The following is a 15,194-nucleotide window of genomic DNA, read 5'->3' as shown; positions in this document are numbered from 1 at the left end:
CAGAAGGGGAAGTGGATGCTAAGGTAGGTCTGCCGGGCAACTGAGAGGAATCCCTGAGAGCCTGCTGGGCAGAACGGAGCCACAATCAAGAACCAGCTGTGGGGCTTCCCCAAGCCACCAGATCTTTGGAAGTTACTGTTTGCACTTTGTGAGACATGACAGGATAACACACCCTCTGCCAGCACGGAGGGGAGACTGGGTGAGACAACAGGCGATGCTCCTGGCTTTTATGGTAGATGTAAAATGAAAATGGAGGGGCTGGCGAGGGCTCAGCGGGTAAGAGCACTGACTGCTCTTCCAAAGGTCCTGAGTTCAGATCCCAGCAACCACATGGTGGCTCACAACTACCCGTAATGAGATCTGACAGCCTGGAGGGAGCAGGGTCCGCAGAGGTCCTGGGTTCAATTCCCAGCAGCAACACACATGATAGCTCACAGTTATCTATCTGTACAGCTACAGTGTACTCATACACATAAAATAAGTAAAATAAATCTTTAAAAAAAAATGGAGTATTGTCATGATTGCCTGTAGAAGCTGGGGTAGGGGGTGAAGCCGGTTGTGTTGCATATTTGAAGCTCATTGTAAGGGTTTCCGGAATATTTGAGAAACACAAGTCCAAGAGTAAATACAGAAGACACTGTCCATAGTTGAGGTTGGGGAATTAAAAAAAAAAAATCATGCAAGGCAACGATGCCAGGTGTACATGCTTGTAATCCCAATGTTTGGGAGGCTGAAGCAGGAGCATTGCCATGAGTTTGAGGCCAGCCTGGCTACAGAGTGAAATCCTGCCTTGAGCAAGCAAGAAGGCGTTCTGAGCAAAGGTTGCTCGGATTTACAGGGTTCCCCTGGTGTAAGATCCAGGAGAGCAGGTGAGAGGTTTCTGCTTCTGATTTGAGAAGGTTGTAGGTTCAGAGAGGCGGGGCTTTCTCTTGGCAATGGGCTGCTGAACCAATGATTTAAATAGGGTCTCCCACCTCCGAGTGGATCCTCATTCCTGCCTGTCCTTAGCTGGGACCTCCACGGTGCTGGCTGACCACTGCTCAGGCCGCTGGCGTCAGTCTTTACCTTCAATCACCTTCTTAATCCAATCCATGTAGCTGAGTACATTGGTGTAGAAGCCGTACCCCTTGCCACACCCGATGCCCCAGGATACAATGCCCGTGGCCACCCAGTGAAGAGCGCGATCGTCCCACACCACATAGACGCTGCCACTGTCTCCCTGGCAGACACTGTTCATCTGCATCTCTTCCCCGACACAGAACATATTGTCAGAAAACACCTCAGTTCGCTGCCTCTGGCGGAGCCATGTTTCACAGGCCTCCCGGGGGGCTACAGGCAGCTTTGAGTATTTCAACTTTGTTGTTAACCAGCCCCTCTCTACACCAAACCCACTGACGTAACCCCAGAGGCCGCTGTGGTAGAGGGTCTCGTTGTCTGGCAGACAGACTGGGAGGAGATTGGGCCCCAGAGGGACTCTGTGTTCAAGCTCTAGGAGGGCGATATCCCCACTGAAGTTGTGGGACTCCTGCTGGCGGTAGTCTGGGTGAACCACAACCCGACGGACAGGATGGTTCCCCAGTTTCAGCAGCTCGTCTATGTCTGTGTGACCCAGAAACACTTCCACACTCTGGTTCTTTCTGAGATAGATGCTATCCTTGGGGTAGATGGTATGGGCAGCCGTCAGGATCCATCTGTCACCCAGCAGGGCTCCACCCCCACGACCATAGATACTGGTGAAGGCTTGCCAGGGGAAGTTGCCCAGCTTAGCTCTGGAAGAACCAAAAATGTTTGGGTTCTCAGCAATGGGGACGACTGGTCTTCCGCAGACTGCAAGAGAGGAGGGGTGAGAAAAGCGATCAGCAACTGTGGGAGATTAGATTAGAGACCCGTGAGGTGCTGTGGTCCACGTGAGGAGGCTCCCAGGCATGACTCTACTGAGGGCCAGGACCTTCCAAGCCTGTACATCACAAGTACTGATGTGAGCAGAGGGTCAATCCTGATACTGTGGGAACATAAATCCCACAAGGGACAGGACACTGGGGCTCCGGGCTCCCCCCTGCTGCTTCAGACAGTTTTGAGCCATTTCTTTTCTTTTCTTTTCTTTTTTCTTTTTCTTTTTTCTTTCTTTCTTTCTTTCTTTTTTTTTTTTTTTTTTTTTTTTTTTTTTTTTTTTTTGACAGGGTTTCTCTGTGTAGCCCTGGCTATCCTGGAGCTCACTCTGTAGACCAGGCTGGCCTCGAACTCAGAAATCTGCCTGCCTCTGCCTCCCAAGTGCTGGGATTAAAGGCGTGTGCCACCACCGCTTGGCTTGAGCCATTTCTTAATGCTGATGGGTGGATCTCTGGTCCTCGGTCCTCGGTATGTCTTGAGTGCCTTTTGTCTCTGTTTTCTATGTCACTCCCTCCTTTGTAACATCTCCCATGCCACCTACCCCCTTCCCCAATCCCAGGCAACCTTTCAGTGTTCCATGGATCAGATTTTGTTGGGGAGGAGCGTGCTTTCATTTGAAAATATGGATTTTTGACAGGCATGCTGGTGTATGGATGTAATCCCAGAATTTGGGAAACAGGCTGAAAAATCAGTTCAAGATCATCTTTGGATACATAGGGAGCTTGAGGCCATCCTGGGGCATATGAGAGTGTCTTAAACGAAACAAAACACACAAAGGGAAGGAGGCGCTGTTATATCATGGATAACTCCGAAAGCATTATGCTAAGGGGAGGAGTCAGGCATAAGAAGTCCTAGGGTGTATGATTCCATTTGAATGAAGTGTCAAATGGACAAATCCATAGAGGTAGAAAGTAGGTTAGTGGTGGAAATGTCATGGAGGAGTGGGGAGAGAGTGGTGGTGGTGGTGGTAGTGGTGGTGGTGGTGGGGTGTGTGTTTTGCTGGGGATTGAACTCAAGACTTTATGTATCTTAGGCAGGTGGTCTACCACAGAGCTGCCCCCAGCCGTTTCTCTGCGACTTTTGGAGAATGAGGGGTGAGCTCCTTGCCTCTTATTTCCTGGGCCCTCTGACACTGAATTCTCGCAAGCCTTCTGCCTTCAACCCCCCCTTTTCCTGTTCCACTGTTTTCCTTTCACCCTGTGTCCCGGCCCTCCCAGTGACAGCAGAGGCCTGCTGGCATCTGGCCACTGCAACAGCACCAGGCAGGTGGCTACTCACCTGGTGCGCATCCAGGAACCTCTTCCCCATCCTGTCTGTCCTTCCATGTCCCCAGGGATGAGCAAAGTGTTCCTGCAGAGCAGAATGAGGGGCAGCAAAGCATTGGGGGTGTCCAGACCCCCAATAGGATGCGTGCTCAGAAGGACTCAGCAGGTGGGGGCTCACCTGTCTCTTCTGCCTTATAATAGGGATCTTGGCAGTGGTTCTGAATCTTGGGAGGGTCAGCTCCAGGTGTGGTGATGGCCTCAGCATCCTCATCAGGTTGGTTCACAGCTGTAGGGAAAGGGGCAGCTCTTAGAGCCTCACAGAGGCTTGCAAACTGGTGGTAACTCGGAGGAATGACTCTGGCCGTGTCTATATGGCCAATGCACAAGACTTAGCAAAATCCAAACTGTTTTTTACTGATTATGGTTTTTGTTTTTTTTGCTTTTTTGTTTTTGTTTTTGTTTTGGAGACAGGGTTTCCCTGTATAGCCCTGGCTGTCCTGGAACTCACTCTGTAGACCAGGCTGGCCTCGAACTCAGAAATCCGCCTGTCTCTGCCTCCCAAGCGCTGGGATCAAAGGTGTGCGCCATCACTTCCCGGCACTGATTGTGTCTTTTAAGACTCCAGGAGCTTGAGAGCGACTGTGAGAAGGGAGCTGTGGAGAAGCCTGGCCCTTCCAGGCATAGCTGGGAGTATTAACTAGCAGAGCTTCTTTGGAGAGAAGTTAAACAACTTCAGAATTTAAAAATGCAAGTGTGTTATAGCCTAGCATTTAAATTCCTAAGTATCTTCCCTAAAGAAATTCTCACACCCGTGCTCAGAGATGTGCATGTAAGGAGATACACAGCCACACTGTGAGTGGCTAGAAAGGGTCCCTGGCCAACTCACTAAATGTACATCACAGACATCAAGAGAATATTGCGTGTTATTAGACATAACGAGCCAATGCTCACCATATGTATGAGAGATAGCCTTTACAACATACTGAATTGGGGGCTGGAGAGATGGCTCAGCAGTGAAGGCCACTTGCTACTCTTCCAGAGGATCTAGGTTCAGTTCCCTTCACCCACATGGCAGTTTAGCACTCTAGCCTAGGTGATCTGATGCCCTCTTCTGGCCTCTGTAGGTACAAAGTACACACACACCATACACACAGTGCACAGACATACATACAAGCAACATTCATATTCACATAATAAAAAAAAATCTAAAAAATAAATAAGTCTAAAAAAAGACATCTTGGGCTGGAGCAATGTGGTTAGGAGCTCTGACTGCTCTTCCAGAGGTTCTGAGTTCAATTCCCAGCAACTACATGGTGGCTCACAACCATCTGTAATGGGTCTGATGCCCTCTTCAGGGGTGTCTGAAGACAGCAACTGTGTACTCATATACATAAAATAAGTAATTAAAAAAAAGACATCTTGAACTTAAAAACTGGCAATGTCAGAACATTCTGTACACGGTGCAACACGCAGATGCTGTGGGCTTCAAGCGTGTGGAGTGTCTTTGGAAAACTGTCTGGTAGACGGAAAGCAGGGCTGTTTCTGGGAAGGGTGCTCATCGATGAAGGCTGGACATCAGAGGAAGTCTTACTTCCCACACCTTAATTTAAAAGATATTTATTATGGGCAAATACTATTTTCTCAAACAGTGAGTCGTTGTTTGAAAATCTAGAATTCTACTTACTAACCTGACTTTCTGATTTCTCCTCATCTGCCTGTAAGCTTTACAGGGCCTGTAACCTTACCTGGAATTAATGGCTGGGGCCAAGCAATGACTGTCTCCTAACTGGGCTGCTCACTATCAAGGTCACTACTGGGACAAGGATAGAGTCCGTTGGGGTATCCCCAATCCCCACCCGCCACTCATGATTCCACTTGGCCCTTCAAGGGGTCAGAGTCAAAGGCTCCCCACTTCAGGAGGGACCCTCACCTATGGCTTGGTAGAGAGCCAGGAAGCCTTTGTGGAGGTGTGTGAGTTTGTTCTTGGAGGAGGAATGCGCCTGGAAGGTCAGCCGCAGGCTCCTCCCGGAGGATACAAACTCCCTGTGACCAGGAGGGCTCCCCAGAGGGGAACCTTGCTGCCCACACAGCCGGGTTGCATCTGTTCCTCCATTTGAAATCTGAAAGAGGGAAGAGAGGACAGGAAGTGTGGGGCAAGTCTGTCCCACTGGCCACAGGGTGCGAGTGAGGCCACGTCTGCCCTAGCTCCTGCTCTGTGGGGAAGTCATGCACCTCTGTGGGGGGCTCACAAGTTGTTCATGTTGGGGTCCTCTGAATTAGTTTTTGTCTCATTGTTGGCCCCCGAGTTTCTTCCAGAGTGACCATGCCTTTGACTTTCTCTTACGCCGGCTATAATTACCTTGTAAACCTTACTCTGCTTCCTTCTTCCAGCGGATTCCTTGGGAAGCACAGGCTCTCTGTACTTTCTACTGGATTGCAAATTCTAAGAAAAGACTATATAAACTGAGTCCCTGCTGCGTGTGATCAACTCCTAGACCTTAGTAGGCCTCAGACCTTAGCAGAACTGAAGCCATGATGGAAGTAATATTCAAGCCATAAAGTTCAGAATGTAGTCAGCACCACCTGCCAAATAAAAACAAAGGCCTAGTCCATCAAATTCCATAGTTCTGGCAAAGTCTCTAAATGTACTAATCTTGCTTTTTGGCTTCTATAGTTTTGCTTCTGGCTAACTGTTCTTGTTAACTGAAGTATGCCAACTCAGGATATGATGTGTGTGTGTATGTGTGTGTGTGTGTGTGTGTGTGTGTGTTGTATGTGTGCCAGTACTTGCAAGGCAGAGGCAGGCAGATTTCTGAGTTCAAGGCCAGCCTGGTCTACAGAGTGAGTTCTAGGACAGCCAGGGCTACAGAGAGAAACCCTGTCTCAAAAAACAAAAACAAAAACAAAAGCCAAAACTAACAAACAAAAAAAGCTCACCCCAAGAAAGGCTTGGGGATACATTGGGGGGTTTACAGGTTTACCTTCTGAGATAGGAATACAGAGTTTACGGTTTTATGCCTGTCCTGTGGGTGGGCCCCCTGCATTGCCAAGAGCAAGGGAGTTTCCACTGTAAAAATTGGGGTTGTGAAACTGAGGCTTCCTGGAACATTCCTTAAGATTCTGGTTCTTTGGGAAACAGGGAAAACCTGGGGAATCAGACTTTAAAGTCACAGGAACAGATGCTAGGCAACAATTTAAACTTCCCCTCATGGTTACCAGGCCTTTGGGTCCTACACATGCCAAGGTCCCAACCAACTTTCCTCTCCAAAGCATTTCAGACACCCAGGGCCAGCCGGGCGGTGGTGGTGCACGCCTTTAATCCCAGCACTTGGGAGGCAGAGGCAGGCAGATTTCTGAGTTTGAGGCCAACCTGGTCTACAGAGTGAGTTCCAGGACAGCCAGGGCTATACAGAGAAACCCTGTCACGGGGGTGGGGGGTGGGGGGAAGACACTCAGGGCCAGAGGTGCCTCACTCCCGCTCCCAGTCCCCCATCCTGGAAGCCGAGGAATCTCCATCTCTGTTTGCCACTCTTGATAAAGTCCACCACTTAATCATTCCCAGACAGAAATCAGCCAGGATTGCTAGTTATGCTTAGGCCCCCAGCCCCTGCATACAGACAAGGATGGGAACAAAGCAGACTGTCGTCTGCCCACTGACTAACAAGGCTTGCTCTGACCGAAGGCAGCCCAAATTGATGTCAGAGCACCTACCAGGTTCTGGAACTTGTCTAATGTCCAAAACCTTTTACCTAGGTACTTTGCCCTCATTCTGAGGCCTGCTGTTAACTCTGCTTTGTGAGTTAATTCATCCTGACAGGGTTTCTCTGTGTAGCCCTGGCTGTCTGGAACTCACTCTGTAGCCAAGGCTGGTCTCAGTATTTTGTTGTTGTTGTTGTTTTTGTTTTTGACAACAGCAATTTAACTATGCCCCTGAGACTACTTTGTTGGCATGTACTAAAGGTTTGACTAAATGTGCCACTTCTAATGCTTTCCAAACTGAAAAGACCCTTTATGCATTCTAGTGCACACTCTGTCCATATAATGGGAAAGGGAAAAAAAGGACATTTTGATATGGACCCTGTACTATTAGAGAGAGAGGGAGAGAGAGAAAAAGGGAGAGAGAGAGAGATGGAGGGAGGGGGATGGGAGGGAGGGAAGGAAGGAGAGCAAGAGGTGCAGTGTCTATCTTCATTGCACTCCTGGTTAGAGTTGGTATCCACACAGCAGCCTTTATCATGGAAGATAAACTAAACACAACATTGCACATTTTGAAGGGGAAAACTTTGAAAAAAAAAAGAGATGAAGATAAAATAAAATGATTGGTACCAGTCTTTGTTCTCTTGGTCCTCTTGGCTAGCTACATTGCTACCAGCACTGGCTGGGCCTTTAATTCTTATTCTGATTGGATTTACAGGAGGGCCACCGCATCTTAAGCTGTTTCAATTTGGTAAAATTAGTGTGGTGGTCCTTAGGAGCAACTATACTTCTGTAAGCAGGGTGAGACATGATTTGACTCATTCACAAAAAACCAGGTCCCCAGACCTTAGCTGACTCATGATCAAGGTACCACTCAGGCCGTAAAACTCAGTATGTAGAGAGCACCACCCCCCCCCAACAAAAGCAAAGGCCCAGTCCATCAAAGTCCGTAGCTTTGGAGAAGTCTCTCAAGTTTCACTTTTTGGCTTCTGTAGTTCTGCTTCTGGTAACTGCTCTTGTTAATGGAAATATGTCAAGCTAAGATATATTGCTCTCTCTCCTCACCAGCACTCTCCTCTGGGATGTCCCAGTCTCCAGACTGTGAGCAAAATAAAGCCCCGCAGTTTGTAAATTACCCAACCTGTGGCATTCTGTTACAGCAGTAGAGAAGGAACTGAGATGCCGTTGTCAAACTCATTACTTGACAGATTTTAGCTATTCATGTAGAACTTTAAGTCAGCAGCTTTGTGTTTTAATCTTAGATACAAACGTTCAGGGCAGTATTATGAGACATTGCAAGAAGTGTCTCAGATAAAAATCAGAGGTGGAGACAGGCTAACATGAAAGAGACTTGGATAAAACAGCGATAGCATAGAAAGCAGAAGAAACATTCAAGACTAATCCCCAGGAGAGGGGAACAAGTCGACATTGCACATGTGCGGTAAGAACCACAAATTTAGAAAGAGTGAGTCCTTATGAAGGAATCATCATACAAAACGTTTGAATATAAATATGAAGAAATTGGGGCTAGAAGTGTATGTAGTTCAGTGTAGAATGTGTGTCAGCATGTGTGAGGCTCTGGGTCAGCTCCTGGCATCACAAAAAAGAAAGGCAAAGAAATAGTCTAGAAAATGGAGCAAAGGGACAAGGAGTTGAAAACAGAAAAGAACAGAGAGATAGAGAACCAGTCCACTACATACGATTGCCAAAGCACAGGAGAGATTGGTGGCTCACAACCACCTGTAACTACAGCTCCAGGGGATCCAATGTCCTCTTCTGGCTTCCACTGGCACTTGCCAGCACATGCACTCCCCCACACCCACCCACCCCACCCCTGCACCCCCCACACACATGCAAGAACGTTCCCAGAACTAAAGGACTAGGTTAAAAGTATCTTGATTTAAAGACCCCCCCCCAAAAAAAAAAAAAACCACACACACACATAATGAGTAAAGAGCCATCTGTATCATGGCACATCAGATGAAAGTTCAGAACACTGGAATAAGGAAAATACTTACAAAATCCTAGATAGGAAAACAGAAGAATGAGAATGTTAGTAGCATCAGACTTTTAAACAACACTAGAGATAGAAGACAATGTCATCAACATGCTGGAAGAAAATGACTTCAAAGCTGGATTATTATACCCAGATAAACTGTCCGCTGGCAATGAGGGTTGAACTTAGCTGCCTAGGCTGTCTAGAATTTAACATATCCTTTCTAAGTCATTATTGGAGAATGACTCTTTGCAATCCAACAAGCTGAAGAAATGTAATTAACATATGTCATGTGCTCAGACATGAATGTTTCAAGTCCTAACTGTCAATAATAAATATTGGTTTGCAAAAAAAAATTGATAATGGGAGAATTAGTGAAGGGAATTGTGGGTAGTGAACGTCTGACAGCTGGAGCCAGCACTACCCTCTATAGCTGGAAGTTTAGAGGAAAATGAGACAAATATTCAAAACTGCATAGTAGAATAAGCATATCATTTGTACACACGATGGTAAATACCAGTGGGGATAGCCAAGCTGCAGATGATTGCCCTCGGAGTAGGCTGAGCTGCTGTTTTTCATTACAATCTTTGGAGGACTCTGTTGTTGTTGTTTTTTAATTCCCCTTCCTTCCCTACCTCCATCAATAAAGGAATTGGATCTAGGGTCTTGGCACATACTTTACTAATAAACCGTATCCCTAGCCCTTTAGAAATATATTTTTTAAAGTCTTTAAATAAGACTTCTAACCTAAGCACTCAGATGGTTGAAGCAGGAGGACTGTGAGTTCAAAGGTAGCCTGGGTAACTTACTTTTTGTTTTTGAGACAATATAGCCCAAGCTAGCTGTGAACTTGTTCTATATAGCTCAGGCTGGCCTTGAACCTAGCCTGACCTAGATCTTCCTGACCTAGCCTTTTAAGTTTTGGGATAACATGTTTCAATGACCACATCTGCCTAAGATTCCGATTTTAAAAAAAAATTATCTGCACATCTTACTTTGATATAAATAAAATTTAACTCAAAAGATAACATAAACTATGATTTAACAGTACTCTTATTTTGAATAATGCCCTTGCTGTGATTTTGTGGCCTCTCATCCCAGGTGAACTCAGTCTTCACTTGATACTTCTGAGGGTGATCATTTGTCATTAATTACATCCAGTTTCCTAATTCAGGAGATAGGGCAGGCACTCAACAAGATCTAGAGAGGGTGAGATCCTGGGCCTTTGACAAGATTGTAGAGCAGCAATCTTTGTTTGTTTGTTTGTTTGTTTTCGAGACAGGGTTTCTCTGTGTAGCCTTGGCTGTCCTGGAACTCACTCTGTAGACCAGGCTGGCCTCGAACTCAGAAATCCGCCTGCCTCTGCCTCCCTGCCTCCCAAGTGCTGGGATTAAAGGCGTGCGCCACCACCGCCCAGCGAGCAACAATCTTTATGTGTCTCTTTGTAAGCTCTTAAAACTCAGGCTCTGCCCGGTAGCCTTCTCTCAGAGCTTGGTGGGTCCGGGTGGGTTGCCAGGGATGGGTAGGGGGCTATGTACTGAGTGAACAGGCTATAGCTAGGCCCCTGGACCTCTGACTTGGACACTTTATCTCTTCTCTAGATGGGTGATTCGCCCAGTGCCCACGGGAGGCTCCCTCCCCAGAGCCCCTTCAGTTCTCCACCCGCTTGCCCAGCTCACTGTGACAGAGTCGCCTTCACAGCCTGGGGATGGCTCCAGATCAAAGTCCTGGAAGATCAGCCTCACCGCGAACCCCTCCGGAGCCACGATGTCAGTGAGGCTCTCCTGGCCTTTGAGATATGGCTCTGGGTATCCAGGGGATGTCAGTTGCTGTGGTAACTGCTGGGCCCAAAGCACAGAGGCCTGTGTGGGGCAAGTATGGAGGACCCCCCAAAGGAGCAACCAGCACCTGTGAGTGAGCAGGGGAGACATGGTGAGGTCATACAGCGCTACCAGAGGCTGTGCGCATGCTCTGCTGTGGCCAATGATGACTGTAAAGGCTCCGGAGACTTAGAGGCTGGCAGTTGTGTCCGCGGTCCCAGAGGGTTGGGCACTTCTGCATACCACTTTCCTCAACCGAGTCTGTGGAGGTTCCTATCTGGATTCCTCTGTAGTCTGATCTCCAGGACTGCTGGATTTCTATCCTATGAAGACATTGCTATGGCTCCTTTTCCCTTGTGAGTCTAACCCAGGTGGCTTCCTGCCTCAGCCTCTTCTAACCCCATCCTGGAGTACAAGTTAGGGGCATTTAAATACAAATTCTGGCTCACAGCACTAAACAGACCACCTGCAGGCAAATTCAGTTAGTTCTCTCTGGGTCATCTGTCTACCCTCCTCCCCGCTCCTCCCCCCAACCCCCCTCGTGTGTGTGTGTGTGTGTGTGTGTGTGTGTGTGTGTGTGTGTATGTGTGTGTGTGTGTGTGTACTTATGTAACCTGTGTCCTGCCTTCCTCCCTTCCTCTCTCCCAGACCCTTTCTTTCTCCAAGGCCCTCTATGATGCAAACTCACATCTTGCCCATGAAGCTTGTGGTGGGAGAACTCCACAGGCTGTTCTCCAGCTCTGGGACCAGGCCTCTGGACCCTGACATCTGGAACTGGCTAGAGTGTCTGACCTAGGTCAGGGAGAAGGAGGTGGGGCTAAAGGAGGCCCTCTGGGGAGAAGGCAGAAGTTACTGGAAATGAGCTAAGAGACTCTGGGTTTAGGTCTGCCACCTGCTGGCAGGCCCAGGAGTAGCTCTCACCATAATTGAAAAGAAAGACCTTTAGAACACGCTGGGGGTTTGAGAGCCAGAGAGAATGTGCACATACACTCATATGTACACACGACCTTTGACTCTTGTGCTTTTATTGTTTTTTGTTGTTGTTGTTTTTCTTTGGTTTTTCGAGACAGGTTTTCTCTGTGTAGCCTTGGCTGTCCTGGAACTCACTCTATAGACCAGGCTGGCCTTGAACCTAGAAATCTGCCTGCCTCTGCCTCCCAAGTGCTGGGATTAAAGACGTGCACCACCACTGCCCGGCGCTTTTATTGTTTTTAGATACAGTCTTACAAAACCTGGACTGGCCTCCAGCTTGCTATTAGTGGAGGTTCTGCCTCCTCCCTAGCATTAGGATTACAGGTGTGTGCCACCACACCTAGACCTTGGTTGTGTTTTTGAAACAGGGTCTCATTTCGTAGTCCAGGCTGTCCTGGAACTCACTCTACAGTCCAGACTGGGCCTCCAATCATGACAATCCTGCCACCTTGGCCTCCAGAGGGCTGGCCTTACAAGGATGTCCCTACCCGGCTCTTCTGGAATATTATTTACTATATACTTGTATCGCGACTTGTGCGATGCTTCTTACGGCTGAGCTGCTGCCTCTGATGGCCTAATCTCTCCTTCTTCCTCATTTACCCCAGCAGTCTGCCTCTTGGGACCCGAGAACCCCAGTCTTCCTTTCCTCCCCTTCTTGGTCAAGAATGGGTGCGTTCATGCACTTAGCCATCCGAGTCCCTGCCACAACATCTGCAGGCTCCTCACAGCAGGAATGGCGGCGGTCCATCCCAGGAGTCTCTCAATCCCTCGGGACTCGCCTCAGCTGTCAAACCAAGCGGTAAGGCTAATATCAGGACCCACAGCGTGAGTGAGAGGATTTCTCCCCGCGCCCACCAAGGGAAGACACACACACCCATGGCTTGGTGAGTGTGTGGAGGGGTTAGGGAGCACGTGCTGAGGTGAGTCGGGGGGTTAGGGAGCACGTGCCAAGGTGAGTGTGAGAGGGTTAGGGAGAACGTGCAGAGGTGAGTGTGGGAGGGTTAGGGAGCACGTGCTGAGGTGAGTGTGGGAGTGTTAGGGAGCACGTGCAGAGGTGAGTGGGAGCTTTAGGGAGCACGTGCTGAGGTGAGTGTGGGAGCGTTAGGGAGCACTGCTGAGGTGAGTGTGGGAGGGTTAGGGAGCACGTGCTGAGGTGAGTGTGGGAGTGTTAGGGAGCACATGCAGAGGTGAGTGGGAGCTTTAGGGAGCACGTGCTGAGGTGAGTGTGGGAGCGTTAGGGAGCACTGCCGAGGTGAGTGTGGGAGCGTTAGGGAGCACTGCTGAGGTGAGTGTGGGAGCGTTAGGGAGCATGTGCTGAGGTGAATGTGGGAGCGTTAGGGAGCACTGCCGAGGTGAGTGTGGGAGCGTTAGGGAGCACTGCCGAGGTGAGCTGTCCAGTTCTTGGGAGGCAGGCGTGCAGAAGGATTTGCATTCTAGACTCACACACCAATCTGAGAAGAGCTGGTTTCTTCTTCCGTGTTGCATGTGGTTGTGTGGCTTCTCACAAGAGCAACACATCACAAACACTCAGAGTATTATGGCTGGAATGAATGAGGATGGGTCCCTGATAGTGGAAGAGAGTGTGGCCTTGTTGGAGGAGGTGTGTCACTGGGAGTGGGCTGTGAGGTTTCAAAAGCCCACATCAGGCCCAGTCTAGAGTTCTCTCTGCCTGGCACTTGTGCTGCACATGAGAGCTCAGGTACTTCTCCAGCACCATGTCTGCCTGTCACCATGCTCCCCTCCATGTTGATAATGGACTAACCTCTGAAACTATAAGCCAGTCCCTTCTATAAGGTGCCTTGGCCATGGTGTCTCACATGCAATAGAACAGCGACTAAGACGAATACATTTGGGGTCTTTGGTTTCTGCAGACTTAAAAACATTAGGAGAGCCAGGAAGTGGCACATGCCCTTAATTCCAGCACTTGGGAGGCAGAGACAGGTGGATTTCTTTGAGTTTGAGGCCAGCCTGGTTTACAGAGTGAGTTCAAGAAAGCCAGCGCTACACAGAGAAACCCTGTCTCAAAAAACAAAGCAAAACAAAACCAAGCAACAAAATGAGAAGAGCTCTGGTCCAGGCCTTTGAGGGAATAGCTGAGAGTGAGGGTCAGAGCACACACCAATTTCCAAGTCACAATACTGTGACACAATCTACTGCTTCTGGCATGTCCTAACCCTACACACCCTGGGGATGATTCCCCCTCCCTTTTCTCCCCTGACTGAAATAGAATCCAAAGCTTTGTACTTTCTTTCCTTCTTTCCTTCCTTCCTTCCTTCCTTCCTTTCCTCTTTCCCTCTCTCTCTCTCTTCTTTCTTTCTGTTTTTTTTTTTTTTTTTTTTTTTTTTTTTTTTTTTTTTTTAGTTGTTGTTGTTGTTTTTTGGGACAGGGTTTCTCTGTATAGCCCTGGCTGTCCTGGAACTCACTCTGTAGACCAGGCTGGCCTCCACCTCAGAAATCTGCTTGCCTCTGCTTCCTACATGCAGGGATTAAAGATATGTGCCACCACTGCCTGGTGGCTTTGCACTTTATAAACAACGAGCTGTATCAGCAGCCCTTTTCTGTTTGTTTTTAGATAGAGTCTCAATTTGTAGCCCAGGTTAGCTTTGGCCTCTTAGCCTCATGAGTGCTAGGATTATAAGCATGTGCCTGGTCTATAGCAATCTTGGGAGGAGTGGACCCCTCTGGCTGAGCTCCCAGGGACCACTGAAACATGTTTCCTCCTCTAACTACTAGGGTCACCCAGAGTTCCTGGGAAGCCAGAGGCCACTCATATCCACAGGGTGAGCAGTCATTCTAGCCCATGGCCACCTTGTCAGGAAGGAAGCAGCTATGACTCAGCTAAGGTGAGGATTCCTGCGGTAGCTGGCCTTGCCTTTTTATCCTTGACAGTCTGCAGTGGCCGGTCTGCACTCTATTTCTGAGCTTTGGTCATTTGTTAAGAGAGGCAGAAACCTGAATCTGAGTGTCCAGGCTAGACCCTCTGACAAACTGTCCCTGACGATCTTCTGGAGAAGAGAAAGGGAAAGGCTTTAAAAGGAGGCTCCCGGGGGAGCCAGGACCACAGCTCTGTCTTGCCTGGGACTAGCGGGTATTTGGAACATATATAACACACATACACTGTTCTGGTTTAAACAGGACTGAGGGGTATCCTGGGACAGGGGACTTCCGATTTTGTTTTGTTTTGTTGAGACAAGGCTTTTCTGTGTAACCCTTGCTGTCCTGGAGCCCACTTTGTAGACCAGGCTGTCCTTGAACTCAGAAATCCGCCAGCCTCTGCCTCCCAAGGGCTGGGATCAAAGGCGTGCGCCACCACGGCCCGGTTTGGGCATTCACTTTTAAAACAGAAGAAGTTCTGAACAAGTCAGAATGGATGTTCATCCCACATGGCCAGGAGCTGAATACTGGATGGAAGATGGTTGAAAAGACACCGGGGAGCTGAAGCCTCGACCTACACCAACCGGAAGGACACATAAATGCTCGTGCTGGCTACCTTGTGTCCATGAATTTGTTAGCATGTTCAGGTGCCCCTGGGTCTGGATGTTCCTGCTCCCTCCC

The 15,194-nt window shown here is 48.6% G+C and overlaps 1 protein-coding gene across 1 annotated transcript; it reads right to left on the bottom strand.

The window, feature by feature from the left end:
• Positions 1-440: 440 nt before the first annotated feature.
• C1rl (complement C1r subcomponent like) lies at positions 441-11,440 on the bottom strand. Its single transcript, XM_031380975.1, has 6 exons — positions 11,356-11,440; positions 10,527-10,755; positions 5,086-5,275; positions 3,334-3,441; positions 3,169-3,240; positions 441-1,827 (listed from the first exon to the last, which is right to left on the bottom strand). The coding sequence occupies exons 1-6, from the start codon at positions 11,433-11,435 to the stop codon at positions 1,055-1,057; spliced, it is 1,452 nt and encodes a 483-aa protein (XP_031236835.1). The 5' UTR covers positions 11,436-11,440; the 3' UTR covers positions 441-1,054.
• Between the last annotated feature and the right edge of the window lie 3,754 nt (positions 11,441-15,194).

Source organism: Mastomys coucha, unplaced genomic scaffold (genome assembly GCF_008632895.1).
Source record: "Mastomys coucha isolate ucsf_1 unplaced genomic scaffold, UCSF_Mcou_1 pScaffold20, whole genome shotgun sequence".
In the NCBI taxonomy this organism is placed as follows: domain Eukaryota; kingdom Metazoa; phylum Chordata; class Mammalia; order Rodentia; family Muridae; genus Mastomys; species Mastomys coucha.
The sequence above is the reverse complement of the archived record's forward strand: the minus strand, read 5'-3'. Positions and strand labels throughout refer to the sequence as shown.